Here is a 17363-nt window from a genome sequence, read left to right on the forward strand (position 1 = left end):
AGGGCTGCTTATGCACAGGGAGACAGCTCAGGGCACAGGAGAGTATGGAGGGATGGACACTGGGAAGAGGTAACTATGGGGAGGAAGTGGGAGGGGAACTGTTGCATTGTGGTAAACTGTGGTCAATGACATGTGACAATGTATATGTGAACTGCTGTATGGAAGGTGAATTTGCTCTGTAAATCTTCACCCAAATCAAAATAAAATAATAAAAACATTAAAAAAAATCATAAGGGAAGAACATGCTCAACATTTTTCAAGCTGAAAGAACTGAAGAAAAAATTCAAGCCTCAAGTTGCAGTACTGAAGGATTTTATAGGAAAAATATTGAACAATGCAGGGAACATCAAAAGAAGTTGGAAAGAATATGCAGAGTCACTGTGCCAAACAGAATTGATGGTACTGAAGGAAGAAGTCCAAGCCGTACTGAAAGAATTGGGAAAAAAGAAGCCTCCAGAAATTGACAGAATAACCATTGAAATGTTTCAACAAACAGATGTAGTGATGGAGGTGCTCATGTGTTTATGTCAAGAAATTGAAAGACAAATACCTGGCCAACTGACTGCAATAGATTCATGTCTATGCCCATTCCAAAGAAATCTGATCCAAAACAATGTGGAAATTATTGAACAATATCGTTAATATGACATGCAAGCAGAACTTTGATAAAGATAATTCAAAAATGGTTGCAGCAGTACATTGACAGAGAACTTCCAGAAATTCAAGCAGGATTCAGAAGGATGGAACAAGAGACATCATTGCTGATGTCAAATGGATATTGGCTGAAAGTAAATATAAGAAAGGTGTTTACCTGTGTTTTATTGACTATGCAAAGGCATTCAACTGAGTGGATCATAACAAATTTTGGATCACATTGTAAAGAATGTGAATTCCAGACACTCAGTTGTGCTCATGAGGAGCCGGCACATAGACCAAGAGGCAGTCATTCAACAGAACAAGGGGTTACAGTGTGGTTTAAAATCAGGAAGGGTGTGTGTCAGGGTTATATCCTTTCACCATAATTATTCAATCTGTATGCTGAGCAAATAATCAGAGAAGCTGAACTATATGAAGACAAACATGGCAGACAGATTAGAAGAAGACTCATTAATAACCTGTGATATTCAGATGGCACAACGTTGCTTGCTGAAAGTGAAAAAGACTTGAAGCACTTGCTGATAAAGATCAAAGATTACAGCCTTCGGTATGGATTACACCTCAACATAAAGAAAACAAAAATCCTCACAACTGGCCCAAAATGTAACATCAACATAAATGGGGGGGGGTGGACAGAATTTGTCAAAGATTTCCTTTTAGCTTGGATCCACAATAAACACCTAAGAAATTTAATGACATATTGCATTGGACAAATGTGCTGCAAAAGATTTCTTTAAAGTGTTTAAGAGCAAAAAGTGTTTAAGAGCAAAGATGTTATTTTGAAGATTTAGGTGTACCTGATCCAATGCATAGTATTGTCAATAGCCTCATATGCATGTGAGAACTAGACAATGAATAATACAGCAGAAGAATTGATGCATTTGAATTGTGGTGTTGGTGAAGAGTATTGAATATACCATGGACTGCTAGAAGAATGAACAAATCTGTATCAGAGCAAGTACAGCTGGAATGTTCCTTAGGAATGTAAATAGCCAGACTTCCCTTCTTTGACCTCTTGTCAGAAGGGATCAGTCCTGGAGAAGGATATCATGCTTGGTAAAGTAGCAGGTCAGCAAAAAAGGAAAAGGTCCTCAAGGAGATGGACTGCCACAATGGCTGCAATGATGGGTTCAAGCATGGCAACAATTCTGAGGATGGTATAGGACTGGGCAGTGTTAAGTTCTGTTGTGCATAGGGTTGCTATGAATCAGAACTGACTTGAAAGCACTGAACAACAGCAACAACAATGTTGTTTGATAGAGTGTTAATGTTTCTTATTCTTATTTGCAACACGAACAAAAGCATCTTTTTTAAAAATCACTGTTTTGGCTAATCTCTGACACACACACCAAGTAACAACAGCATTGCTTACTAGGCAAATTCAGATTCAAGAAAGTGTCCAATATCTTTTCTCTCCTAATTGCCACACATAAGCCCCAAATATGTACAAATCCATGTAGAGTCACTTTTGATAAAGACTTGGGTGATGGTAAGAATGTCTTACTTAAGAATGTATTAAGAGAGGAATTCCAGTAAGATGGTGGAGTAGGCAGAAAGACTTCACAGACCCTCTTCAACGAAGAAAAATGGAACCAATTAACACAGATACGGAAGATAATCCTGGACCCCTGAGCTTTGAAGGGAAGGATATAGAAGTGGCCTAAACTCCAACAAACAGAAGAACTTGCATGAAACCACCAATAAAAGAGACATACAGAGTTGTGATCTGGCAGTGATCCTGATGGCACAGACAGCTTGGATATTGCCAAGTGGTATTAAGACATAAAAATTAACATAAAACTCAGCTCTGCTAGCTAGGGACTGAACTGAGGACTGCTCTGGTGGCTGGTGAGTAAAAGGGGAAGCAGTGAAGAGGAAGGCAAGGTGAGCTATGGATTTTGCTGTCCGGAGGGTGCAACCATTTTGAATGTTTACAAGCAGTTTGACCATTTTAAAGTGACAGCATTCTCCCAGATTTCAGGGACTTAAGAAGAGGCTCCACTTGCCAGGAACCACAAAGACATTCCAGACGCCGATGACTAGAAAGGCGCGACATTCCCTTTGTTACTCATATACCCCACACCCTCTTTGTGAATGGAGGTGAGGCCATCCCTCACTCTCACCCACCTTCTAGGCCAGCAGGAATTCCATCCCAGTTTGTTGGGTCCAACAGAGCCTGGGTGCCCTGCCCCACCCTGCCATGATTTTGTTTTTCTTCTTTTTTTCAGTTTGTTTGTTTTTGTCAGTTTTAAAACTACTGTAATTATTATTTCTTTTGTCCTTTTTATTATTACTGTTTATTCTTCCCTTCCCAAGTTCTAGTTTTCAGTTTTTTCTCTTTTCCCTGCTGCTGGTTCCAATTTGTTTTTTTCTCTCTTTCCCATGGTTAAGCCCATTTCTTGTTTTTCTTTTTTATGTTTTTCCCATTTTTTTCTTCATTATTCTTCTTCTCTACTTTTTTCTCTTATTGTCCTATCACCAGATACTGCAGTGATTTTTTACCCCATTTTATTCTGTTTTTGGTTACTATTCCTGCGTGATTACATGGTGTTTTTTTTTTTTTTTTTGTCCATTTGCTATTACTTTTTTGATGGTTATTCAATTGTTATTTTTGTATAACTGAGTGGGAGACAGCAACACTCCCCATATGACACAACTACTCCTACACTTCCTGCAGCTTCATTTACTGAGTGACAGCCACCACTTCCTTCTCCACCAATGGCCCAATGATAAACCACGACCAAGAAGAGCCTGACTCACACTTAGCGGCTCTTCACAAACAATTAACAGATATCTAAATTCAACAATGTCACAATGTCTTGGAGACAACAGTCCACATGAAGAAGCAAGATAAAGTGGGAGAAACAAGGGAGGAGGATACAGATCCAGAATACATCCCTGAGGAAGAAGCAGCATTGGAACTCCCTGATAAGGAATTCAAAAGAATTATATTTAGGTATCTTCAGAGGATTCAGAGAAAGATCAAGGAAAACACAGACAAAACCCTAGAAGAATTTTGGAAGAAAATACAAAAGCAAAATGAAAAATTAGATATGATACAAAATCTACAGACAGAAATCCAGAAGATTAATACTAAATTGTCAGAAATAGATAACACATTGAAAGGGCAAAGGAGTAGAACTGATGCAATGGAAGACAAAATTAATGAGATTGAAGACAAATACCTGAATACTTCTTTGGAAAGGGATCAATCAGAAAAAAAGATGAAAACAAAAGAATAAGGCCTAAGGTTCATGTGGGATACCATCAAAAGGAATAACTTAAGTGTCACTGAAATTCCAGAACAGAAAGAGAAAAATAAAACCACTGAGAAAATTGTCCAAGATTTGTTGGAGGAGAACTTCCCTGATATGAGGAAAGGGGAAAATATATCCATTCAGGAAGTCCAATGAACCCCAAATAGTATAGACCCCAAAAGAAAATAACCAAGACACATCATCATCAAACTCATCAAAACCAAAGACAAAGAAAGAATCCTGAAAGCAGCATGGGAAAAACAAAAACTTACTTACAAAGCACAACCACTAAGAATAAGCTCTAATTTCTTAGCAGAAACCATGCAAGCCAGGAGGGAATGGGATTGTATATATAAAACCTTGAAAGAGATAAATTTTCAACCAAGGATTATATATCCAGAAAAATTGTCCCTCAAATATGATGATGAAATTAGGAGATTTCTAGATAAGCATAAACTAAGAGAATTTGTTTAAAAAAGACCAACCATACAAGAGATACTAAACAGAGTCCTTTAAACTGAGAACCAAAAATAGCAAACAACAATCAGCCATTAATACACAAGATGACATAACCCAGAAACCAAAACTATGGACATAGCCAAAGTGAACTAAGCTTACAAGAGTGTACACATGGAACCAGAGACATCATATGGCAAATGAAGACAACTACAAACCAGAAAGAGGAAAAATACTATGTAGTTACAGAACTTTTAAATGGTGAGGAAGAGTTGTAAGATAGAATGGACTATTGTAAACTTGGGGAGAAGATTACAAATCACAGGGTAACCTCAAAGAAAAATGATAAACCTTCACAACACAACAAAAAAGAGGACAAACACAAATATTCAGCAAATGCTAAAACAACAGCAACAAAGGAAATGATAACACAATCCATAAACATAATGAGCTCAGCACAGAAAATAATATGGAACAAAGAAACCAGGGACACCATGAAAAAACACATAACAAAATGACAGCAACAAATTCACACTTATAAATAATTACACTGAATGTTAATGGATTAAATGCACCACTCAAGAGACAGAGAGTTACAGACTGGATAAGAAAACAAAACCCATCAATATGCTGTCTACAAGAGACACACCTTAGAGACAAAGACAAAAATAGACTAAAAATCAAAGGTTCGAAAAAGATATATCAAGCAAATGGCAACCATAAAAGAGCAGGAGTGGCAATATTAATTTCTGATCAAATTGACTTTAAGACAAAAACCACCATATGAGACAAGGAAGGACTTTATATAATGATTAAAGGATCAATTGAACAAGAAGATATAACCATAATAAATATCTATGGACCCAATGAAAGAGCCCCAAAATACATAAATCAGACTTTAAAAGACTTGAAAAAGCAAATAGATGACTCCACCATCATCATAGGAGACTTTAATACACCACTTTCAATGAAAGATAGAACAACTGGAAAGAAATTCAACAAAGATGCAGAAAAGCTAAACAATACTATCGACCAACTTGCCCTTAGAGACATCTACAGAGCACTTCACCCAAAATGAGCACAATATACATTCGTTTCCAGTGCACATGGAACATTTTCCATGATAGATTATATGTTAGGCCATAAATCAAGCCTTCTTAAATTTAAAAACATTGAAACACTGCAAAGTATCTTCTCAGATCATAATGCTATCAAATTAGAAATCAACAATATGAAGATCAACAGAAAAACAGTGAACACATAGAAACTGAACAATACCCTCTTTGAGAAAGACTGAGTAAGAGAAGAAATAAAAATTGAAATTCAAAACTTCTTTGAATCAAACGAGAATGGAAACAAAACATACCAAAATTTTTAGGACACAACAAAAGCAATGATCAGAGGCCAATTTATAGCAATAAATGCACACATCAAAAAAGAAGAGCCAAAATTAACACTTTAAATCAACATCTCAAATAATTAGAAAAAGAACAGCAATAAAAGCCTAGTCACCAGAAAAAAGGGAAATAATAAAGATTCAAACATAAATCAATGAAGCAGAAAATAGAAAGACAATAGAAAAATCAACAAGACCAGAAGTTGGTTTTTGGAAAACATTAATAAAATTGACAAACCACTGACAAATTTAACAAAGGAAAAGAGGGAGAGAATGCAAATAAAATGAATAAGAAACAAAATGGGTGACATCACAACAGAACCAACTGAAATAAAAAGGATAATATCAAGATACTATGAAGAATTGTACTCCAACAAATTTGAAAATCTGGAAGAAATGGACAGATTTCTAGAAACACATCACTTACCGAAACTAACACAGACTGTGGTGGAAAAGTTGAACAGATCCATAACAAAAGAAGAAATCGAACTGGTCGTCAAAAAATTACTAACTAAAAAAAGTCCTGGCCCAGACGGTTGCACCAGAAAATTCTACCAAACATTCAGAGAAGTACTGACACCAGTCCTACTCAACCTATTCCAAAACATAGAAAGAGATGGAATCCTCCCTAACTCATTTTATGAAGCAAGCATAACCTTGATACTAAAACCAGACAAAGACATCACTCAAAAGGAAAACTACAGACCAATATCCCTCATGAATACAGATGCAAAAATCTACAACAAAATACTACCCAATAGACTCCAACAACATATCAAGAAAATCATTCATTATGACCAAGTTGGTTTCATATCAGGTATGCAAGGATGGTTCAACATTTGAAAAACAAACAACACCATCCATCACATAAATAAAACAAAGAAAAAGAGCCACATGATCATATCAATTGATGCAGAAAAGACATTTGATAAAATACAATACCCATTCCTGATCAAAACTCTCAGTAAAACAGGAATAGAAGGGACATTCCTCAACATAATAAAGGGAATCTATGCAAAACCAACAGCCAAGATTATTCTCAATGGAAAGAGATTGAAACCATTCCCCTTGTTAACAGAAACCAGACAAGGATGCCCTCTATCACCACTTGTATTCAACATTGTACTGGAAGTCCTAGCCAGGGACATAAGGCAAGAAAGGGAAATCAAAGGCATCCAAATTAGTAAGGAAGTCAAACTATCCCTATTTGTTGATGATATATCCTATACTTAAAAAACCCAAGGGACTCAGTCAAAAATCTACTGGAACTAATTGAGAGACTTAGCATCATTCCAGAATACAAGATAAAATCCAAAAATCAGTTGGATTATCCTACACCAGCAAAGAGATTGTTGAAAAAGAAATAAGGAAATCAATACCACTTACAATAGCTACCAAAAATAAAATGTTTGGGAATAAATCTCACCAGGGATGCAAAAGACCTGTACAAAGAAAACTATAAAAAACTACTTCAAGAAACCATAAGAGATCTACAGAAATGGAAGAACATCCCATGTTCATGGATAGGAAGATTGAACATTGTGCCAATGTCAATTCTACTCAAAGCAATCTATACATTCAATGCAATTCCAATCCAGATCTCATCAACATTTTTTAAGGATATGGGAAAACCAGTCACTAATTTTATATGGAAAGGAAAGAGACCTCAGATAAGCAAAACACTACTGAAGAAGAACAAAGTAAGAGGTCTCGCACTGCCAGATCTCAAAAACTACTATATAGACACAGTAGTCAAAACTGCCTGGTATTGGTACAATGACAGACACACAGACTAATGGAATAGAATTGAGAACCCAGAAACCATTGATCCATGGTCAGCTGATTTTTGACAAAAGGTCAAAATCATTAAATGGGGAAGAGAATGTTTGTTTAATAAATGGTACTGACAAAACTGAATATCCATTTGAAGAAAAATGAAACAAGATCCATACCTCACACCACACACAAAAACTAACTCCAGATGAGTCAAAGACTTAAATGTGAAACCTAAAATTATAAAGTTCCTCAAGGAAAAACTAGAAGCTCTGGTAGCATAGTGCCTAAGGCATTTGACTATTAACCAGAAGACTGGAGGTTCAAACCCACCAGCCACTCCGCAGAAGGAAGTTTGGTCAATCTACTTCTGTAGTGATACAGCTTTGGAAACCCAAGGGGGAGGGGTGGTCACTATGAGTCAGGTCTGACTCCACGGCACACAACAACAAAAATATATGGCATAAATAGACTATCAAGCATAACGCAAAATGCACAAACAGCAGATGAAAAACTAGATGAATGGGACCTTCTAAAAATTAAATTTTTATGTGCTTCCAAACACTTCTCCAAAAGAGTCAAAAGAGAACCCACAGATTGGGGAAAAAATACTTGGCAAAGACATATCTGAAAAGGGACTTATGTCCAAAATTTACAGAAAACTCCAACCCCTCAATAACAAAAAGACAAATAATCCAATTAAAAAATGGACAGAAGACATGAATAGACACTTCACCAAGGAGAATATTCAGGCAGCCAACAAACATATGAAGAAATGCTCATGATCATTAGCCATTAGAGAGATGCAAATCAAAACAACTATGAGATACCATCTTGCCCCAGCACTAGCAGCAAAGTTCAACAAGACAGAAAATAACAAATGCTGACAAGGATGCAGAGAGATTGGGACTCTCATATACTGCTGGTGAGACTGTCAAATGGTACAACTACTGTGGAAAGCAGTATGGCGATTCCTTAAAGTGTTGGAATTAGAAATACCTTTTGACCCAGCCATTCCTTTACTAGGTATATATCTTAAAGAAGTGAGACCCATGACAAGAACAGACATATGCACACCCATGTTCAATACAGCAGTATTTATAATAGCCAAAGATGGAAACAACCTAGGTGTCCATCAACTGAGGAATGGATAACCAAACTGTGGTACATAACACACACTGGAATACTATGTAACCCTAAAGAATAATGTAGAATCTGCAAAACACCACAAAACATGGATGAACTTGGAGAACATTATGCTGAGTGAAATAAGTCAATCACAGAAGATAAGTATTGTATTAGTCTGTTACTGTAAAAGTCAAGGAAAGGTTTATATATGGAAGGAAATTTTCTTTGTTGGTTACCAGGGGTGGGAGGGGAGGATAGAGAACACTGTTAGATAGGAAAAGACAAGTATTGGTTTGGGTGAAGAGAAGGGCAATGTACCAAATGTGAGTGATCAACATGGTGGCATTGAGGAGGAGGAAGACATAGAGAGGTACATGGGAGGCACAGACAACAAAAATGAACCCTTTTGCACATACAATACTGTGCTGTCACTGAAGGCAAACATGGGTATATGGGTGGATAGATGGGTGGACAGGCTGAACTGTTAGGTATGTCTATGTAGGGGGGAGTGTGCCCAAGACCATGTATAGGGTTGGCAAACAATGTTTCTACAAGTGTATTGGTATGTTCTGTAAGAATTCCCAGGTGTATAGTAGACCTGACAAGGGACAAGGTTGTAGTCACTTCTTGGTCACAGTCAGCTACCCAGAGGGAGTGAGTAGTTGAACCTGTGGGCTCTCGATCATTGTCTCAGGGGACATCAAACTCAATTGGCATAACATATTACACAAAACATTGTTCTACCTCCTACGTTGGTGAGTTGCGACTGGGATCTTAAAAGCTTGCAAGCAGCCATGTAGATGCAATGATGGATCTCTCCTAATTCAAAGCAGAGAAGAATGAAGAAAACCAAAGATTCATGGAAACAATTTGTCCTAGCAACTGGTACTCCATGCTATCCACAGCCTATACAACTATGAGACCAGAAGAACTAGATGGTGCCAGCTACCATTGTCAACCACTCAGAGTCATATCTATGTAGGAGATCCTGGATAGAGAGGGAGAACAATGTGGTACAAAACTCAAAATCATTTGGAAAAAAAAAAAGGAGGAGGGCTACCAGGTTTGCTGGTCTGATAGAGTCTGGTTGAACCACTGAGATCATGGCCCCTAGCTGCCCTTCAGGTCTGGAACTGAACCCACACCTGAGGCTTCCAGACAAACAAAAGACAGACATATGAGTTGAACATTTACCTGAGGTAGATACACTTCTTGGAGAGAACAAACATGGGAGAAAGAAGGGCTGGTTATGCACAGGGAGATAGCTCAGGGGGCAGAAGTCCATGGAGGGATGGACACAGGGAAGAGGTAACTATTGAGAGGAAGTGGGAGTGGAGCTGTTGCATTGGGATAAATTGTAGTGAATGTCATGAGACAAAGTGTATGTGAACTGCTGCATGGAAAGTGAATTCGCTCTGTAAACTTTCACCCAAATCACAATTTTAGAAAAAAAGAAGAAGAAAGAAAATAATAATAATGTATTAAGAATGCATGGAAGAGTGAGCAGAAACTTTCCCAGTAGGTGGATGCAGAATGTGTAATGAAGAATTTGAGTAGGGTATCTCCTTTCAGCAGGAACAGCAATGACCAGTCCATTTTGCCCCTGAAATTGTAGGGCTTATTGATTTATGCCACTACATTGCTTCTCTGCAAGCCACTATCATGAGGAAAACAGCACAAAAGACCTATGTTGTTGTTGTTGTTGTTGTTTGCCATCGAGTCGGCCCCGACTCCTAGTGACCCCTCCTTGGGTTTCCGAGGCAGTTATCACTACAGAAGTAGGATTGCCCAACCTTCCTTCCGAGAAGTGGCTGGTGGGTTTGAACCGCCAGCCTCCTGGTTAGCAGTCAAGTACCTTGGCACTATGCTACCGGAGCTCCTCAAAAGACCTATAGGATTTAAAAATATCATGCCCCGTGGTAATAATGTACTTCAGAAAATAGAGGTGGTTCTTCAGCTTCTGAAGAAGCAGGCTAAGACATACCTTTTGACTGAGAAATGATTAGTTCTATGTTGTCAGAATTCTGAATCATTCTAGCAGCCATGTTGAATGTGAAGCCCTCCAGACTGATGTGATTCAAAGCAAGTATCTGCCCTCCTAAAAAAACAAACCATCTCCGTAACTTCATCAAGGAAATAAGAAAGAGCAGTTCTTCAAAGCAGCATCTCTGATAATTTACAAAGACATACCTGGTTTGATCTTGTTAGTTTTTTCTGCTGGCCCCCCTGGTATAATAGAGGATATAAAGATGCCAGTGTCAACTTTGCCTGCATCATCTTCTCCATTAATGACAAAACCTGTAATCCAAGATAATATTTAATGATAAAATGATACTTATTGATTTCGTAGCTCAAAGAGAAAGGTTAGCATATTTGCTTGAAGTCACAACTATCAAGAGGTATAGCTGTTATTTGCACACAGGTCCTGCCATTCTCAAGTAGCTCCTTCTCCTCTGCCATGATACACGGAGAAAACAAGATGAGCAGTCAATCCCCATTAGTCAGCACAGCTAAGCTAGGAACACAGCTGCCCGGTGTGCATTGAATTGTGCTCCAGTATATAATCAGAGCTGGGAACAAGCTGATTTTTAATCAGGAACCCTGTCTCAGTATCCTGTTTCTTGTGTGCTTTTGAGGGTTGTAAAATATTCTGAATAGTAAGAGGTGAAGAAGATTAACTATTTCTCCCCATCATTAAGGATCTAAATATACTAGAGAAAGCTAGTAAGAAGTCTTCTTCTGTCTTGGACTTAAATTCAAAGATTTATCAGGCCTAAAAGGAAAACTTGGACCGCAAATCTCCATTGTTCTTTGTTGTTGTTGTTAAGTGCTGTCGAGTCGTTTCCGACTCATAGCGACCCCATGCACAGCAGAACGAAACACTGCCCGATCCCGCACCAGCCCCACAATCCCTGCTATACTCGAGCCCATCATCGCAGCCACTGTATCAATCCATCTCGTTGAAGGCCTCCCCCTCTTTCGCCATTGTTCTTTAGAGACATTTAAAAGGAAGAAAAAGCAGAAGTGACTGCTGAAAAAGGAAGATTGAGACAGAAGAGACAGGTAAAGGAAGTAGAAAAGTCAAAATGGAAAGGGGCAACCCTCCCTGCCCAGTAGCAGAGACCAGGTCTCACCTGGGAAAACACCTTACCAAAACCAAGACATGAGTCACGTCTCAGTGTCACACACACAAGTTCGCTATCTGGATCAACTGCAAAAGTCTTTATTCTGTTATTTTGTGATCCTAGAAGTGGAAACAAAGAACCAAATTGTGTTTTCCTTCAAATTATTAGGGACCAAATACAAAAGGGAAAGGAGCTTTGGTGGCATAGTGGATAAGACCTTTGGCTGCTAACCAGAAAGTCAGCAGTTCAAACCCACAAGCTACTCTGCAGAAAGAATATGGGACAATCTACTTCCATAAAGATTTATAGCCTTGGAAACCCAATAGGGCTTGCTATGATAGAAATCAACTCGATGGCAGTGAGTTTATTTCATACAAAAGGGGAGTCCCTGGGAGAGACAAATGATTACATGATCAGCTACTAACTGAATGGTTGGTGGTTATGAGGAGCAAATCCTTCCAATAAGCCAGATGGTGATGGTTTTCTCAGTTCCTCTCCCTGCTGGCATCTTTAAGCCTCAGAACAAACTACCACCACCCCACCACCACCCCCACTGACCCTTGATGTGTGTTAGCAAGGTAAAAAAGATAAATTCTGAGCTAGTTACCCCACTCCTCAGGAAGTCTCAGGGGCATGATACAGTAGGATGTCTGTTGGCAGAGTTAAAAAGATACAATTAGTCACTTAGGTTGGGAGTATAAAATAGCTGGAATAGGAAGTTTTCTTACTCAGCTATGGTGGAGCTGGGACACACATAGCAGAAGTTTAGAGTGTACCTTAGTGGACCTATGACCAGGGGAAACCAGCAGACAGGGTCCTATTTAAACCCTCACCCATGACACAAAATGGGGATGTGCAAGGAAGAATCATCATTGTGGCCCAAACAGCTTTTGAAGGTGTCCTAATTGTGATAGAACTTTTCTTGTTGTATGCTGTCTGATTCTTATATGTAATAAGCTATTTTTCATGTGTTACCATATATTGAAGCTCAGATCAAGACATGATGTTTACAGAGCTATCATTATTGATGTCCTTTTGTTAATGATGTCCTGATTATCCACAAATTGGTCATAAACTGTGAGCACCATGGAGATTTGAAGTATTATTTTACAGTGGTTCAAACCTATCCAGATGTGCCTCCAAAGAAAGGCCTGGCAATCAGCTTTTGAAAAGTCACAGTCCTGAAACCTCTTTAGAGTACAGTTCTACTCTGACATACATGGGATTGCCATTAAGTCAGAATCAACTCAATAGCAAAAGATACTTGCTTTTTGAGTATTTGTGTTTGTCTTTAAATACAAAAGAAGTAAATTGTATTGAATGACAAAAACAAATAAACAAACCTGAAAGCAAAATCAGTTCAAATGTAACATCCCAACAATACTCAGACTAGTTCATTGAACACATAGTTTTGAAGCACTCATTGGGTCAGTGTTGGTTAAGTTTGCACTAAAAGAGCAGAGGTGAGGTATGGTGGGAAGTGGTGGTTGCTTGGAACAGGTTGTTTTCTGATAATTTACTATTGTTGTTTTTTTCTGCATTGGTCTTGAGACAATGGCCAGAGATGCACCTGCTTGACAGTAAAAACAAAACAGGGGGAGCTCAAGGATGCAACAGCAGAGGCTTCCCTTCTCCAGCTTCTGATTACCAAGCTGGAGTCCTGAGGGTTAGATATGCCAATGCAAACAGTACACATAGGAAAATCTCCAATGGGTGACTCACCACTGCAATATTTTTCACATCTCTCCCTTCCCCTAGGGACCATGGAGGACACGATAGACATTTAATAACAAAGAGTTGCCTGGTGGTGTTCTAGATCCAACTCACAGTCTTACTGTTTACCAAGCATACATGTTTCTCTAGTTATAGAATGCCTTTGTCTTTGCCCTCATTTGGGAGCTTGCCAGGAGGACATATGACACAGGAGAATGTTCTCTATTCTGGACATATTTTCTGGTAACCACTAAGAGATGACATAAGTGGGCCTGAATAAAGAGATGTAGCTAAAGTGGATGGTGCATTTTTCTAATTACACAACTCCATAGCAGGTATTCCCAATGTAGACAAGAGTACTGGAAACTTCTTCTCCAAACCTACCATATTTTAGATCCATAAACAAACAAAAATGCAACCACTGCCATGGAGTCAGATCCAACTCATAGCAAACTCTCCTTGCATTTCTGAGGCAGTATCACTATGGAAGTAGATGCCCAACCTCCCTACTGGGGAGTGGCTGGTGGTTTGAACCACCAGCCTTCTGGTTAGCAGTCAAATGTCTTAGGCACTATGCCACCAGAGCTCCCTTTAGATCCATATGCCCAGCCAAAGGCAAATGTTGACAGTAAGAGCTCTTCCCAGCCATAAGTGGTTTTGAAAATAACTTTTAAAACAAAAAGATTGTACATTATTTGGGAAGCGAAATGAAGTAATAACAAAAGATTCAAGGCAAGCATCATATGTAAGGTTTCCTTTACCCCCAACTTAGCCCATGACCAGGTCCATACCATTGTGAATAGGCAGTCCACAGACAGGGTCAGAACTTCTTGGCTTCAGGATCATACAGGTGCTCTTTAGCTGTTCAGGGCCAATGGAGGGGCTGCAGATAAAGGCAACAAGATAAGATAAGATGTCCATATAAGGCAACCTCTTGGACTTCCAAATGTGGACCTTGGCCTAAGGAAGGCAACCTCAGAAGACAGCCCCCATAAAAGCCAATTTCTTTATCAGGAGTGTACTGAGCTTCTCCAGAATAGACCATATGTTAGGACATAAAACAAGCCTCAATAAATTCAAAAGCATTGAAATACTACAAAGTATCTTCTCATACCACAATACTATAAAATTAGAAATTAATCATAGGAAGGGCAAGGAAAAAACATCAAACATATGAAAGCTGAACAATTCACTGCTGAAAAACTACCAAGTAATAGAACAAATAAAAACTGAAATAAAAAAATTCCTAGAAACAAATGAGAATGAAGATACATCATACAAAAACTTACAAGACACAGTGAAAGCAGTACTCAGAGGACAGTTTATAGCAATAAATGCATACATCAAAAAAGAGGAAAAAAACAAAATCAACACTCTAACTCATCAACTCCAAAAATTAGAAATAGAACAACAAAAGAATCCTACAGCATCTAGAAGCAAGGAAATAACAAAGATCAGAACAGAAATAAATGAAACAGAAAACAAAAGAAAAAAATAGAGAAAATCAACAAAACAAAAAGCTGATTCTTCTAAAAGATTAAAAAAATCAATAAACCACTGGCAGATCTAATAAAAAAAAAAAGAAAGAAAGATAAAATCTTAATCACAAGAATTGTAAACAAAAAGGGTGTCATCACAATAGAACCAACTGAAATAAAAAAGTTACTGACAGAATATTATGAAAAACTATACTCCAATAGATTTGAGAACCTAGAGGAGATGGACAAGTTTCTAGAATCACAAGTCCTACCTAAACTATCCCACTCAGAGAGAGAATACTTGAACAGACCTATAACAAAAGAAGATATTGCACAGGTCATAAAAAACTTCCCACAAAGAAAAGTCCTGGCCCTGATGGCTTCATTGGAGACTTTTATCAAATATTCAGAGAAGATTTGTCACTTACACTACTCAAGCTATTCTAGAACATAGAAAAAGATGGAATACTCTCAAACTCATTTTATGAAGTAAGCATAACACTAATACCAAAACCAGGGAAAGAAACCACCAGAAAGAAAAACTACACATCAATATCCCTTATGAATAAACATGCGAAAACCTTTAACAACATCCTAGTCAACAGAATCCAACAACATATCAAAAAATTAATGCACCCAGACCAAATGGTATTCATACCAGGTTTACAAGGGTGGTTCAACATCAAAAAAACAATCAATGTAATCTACCACGTAAACAAAAGAACCATATGATTATATCAATCGATGCAGAAAGGCATTTGATAAAATGCAACATCCATTCCTGTTCAGAACTCTCAGAAAAATAGGGATAGAAGGGAAATTCCTCAACATAACAAAGAGCATATATGCAAAGCCAACGGCCAACATTGTTATTAATGGAGAAAGACTCAAGACATTCCCCTTACAAACGGGAACCAGACAGGGATGCCCTCTATCACCACTTCTATTTAACATTGTATTGGAAGTCCTGGCCAGCGCACTAAGGCAAGAGAGAGAAATAAAAGGCATACAAATTGGCAAAGAGGAAATAAAACCATCTCTATTTGCAGATGATATGATCCTGTACATAGAAAACCCAAGAGATTCAATAAAAAAACTACTGGAACTAATAGAGAGGTTCAGCAAAGTGGCAGGATACAAGATCAACATACAAAAATCAGTTGGATTCCTCTACACCAACAAAGAGTTCTCTGATAAAGAAATAAGGGAAACAATACCATTTACAATAGCTACTAAAAAGATAAAATATCTGGGAATAAACCTCACCAGAGACACAAAAGACCTATTCAAAGAAAATTATAAAACACTGCTACAAGAGACAAAGGGAGCTCTGGTAGCATAGTGCCTGAGGCATTTGACTGCTAGCCAGAAAGCTGCCGGTTCAAACACACTAGGCACTCCTCGGAAGGAAGGTTGGGCTATCTACTTCTGTAGTGATACTGCCTCAGAAACCCAAGGAGGGGTCGCTATGAGTCAGGTCTGACTAGATGGCACGTTACAACAACAACAAAACAAGAAACAAGGGCACTACATAAATGGAAGAACCTACCTTGTCCATGGATCAGTAGACTGAATACTGTGAAAATGTCAATACTATCTAAAGCAATCTACACAGTTAACACAATCCCAATGCAGATTCCAACAAAATTTTTTACGACATGGGAAAACCAATTACTAATTTCATATGGAAAGGAAAGAGACCTCGAATAAGCAGAGTACTTCTGAAGAAGAAAAACAAAGTGGGAAGTCTCACACTCCCAGATCTTAAGAACTACTATACAGCCACAGTAGTCAAAACAACATGGTATTGGTACAATGATAAACAGATAAACCAATAGAACAGAATCAAAAGTTCAAATATAGACCCATCCATCTATAGATAACTGATCTTTGACAAAGGTCCAAAACCCATTAAATGAGGAAAAAAACAGCCTCTTTAACAAGTGGTGCTGACAAAACTGGATATCCACCTGCAGAAAAATGAAACAAGACCTATACATCACCCCCAAACACAAAAACAAACTCAAGCTGGATCAAAAACTTAAATGTAAAACCCAAAACTATAAAATTCATCAAAGATAAAATAGGGGCAAATCTGGGAGCTCTGATTTATGGCATAAATAGACTGTCAAGCATAACCCAGAATGTGTAGGAGGTAGAGGAGAAGCTAGATGACTGGAACCTTTTAAAAATTAAATTCTTATGAGCATTGAAAGACTTCATCAAAAGAGTAAAAAGAGAACCTACAGATTGGCAGAAAACATTTGCCTATGACATATCTGATAAAGGACTTATCTCCAAAATCTATAGAAAACTTCAACATCTCAACACCAAAAAGACAAATAGCCCAATTCACAAATGGGCAAAAGACTTGAACAGA

At 38.1% G+C, this 17363-nt stretch overlaps 1 protein-coding gene across 1 annotated transcript in view; it reads right to left on the minus strand.

The window, feature by feature from the left end:
* Positions 1–17363, minus strand: part of FRMPD2 (FERM and PDZ domain containing 2) — a 221629-nt gene that overhangs the window by 46611 nt on the left and 157655 nt on the right. The window contains exons 17-20 of the mRNA XM_007938683.2: positions 14297–14388; positions 11819–11911; positions 10858–10965; positions 10652–10765 (exon numbers count right to left, since the gene is read on the minus strand). Of these exons, the coding sequence (XP_007936874.2) occupies positions 10652–10765; positions 10858–10965; positions 11819–11911; positions 14297–14388 (407 nt within the window). The remainder of the gene's footprint in view (positions 1–10651; positions 10766–10857; positions 10966–11818; positions 11912–14296; positions 14389–17363) is intronic.

This window comes from Orycteropus afer, unplaced genomic scaffold, assembly GCF_000298275.1.
Source record: "Orycteropus afer afer isolate SDZICR_OR568_19922 unplaced genomic scaffold, OryAfe1.0 scaffold00052, whole genome shotgun sequence".
Taxonomy (NCBI): domain Eukaryota; kingdom Metazoa; phylum Chordata; class Mammalia; order Tubulidentata; family Orycteropodidae; genus Orycteropus; species Orycteropus afer.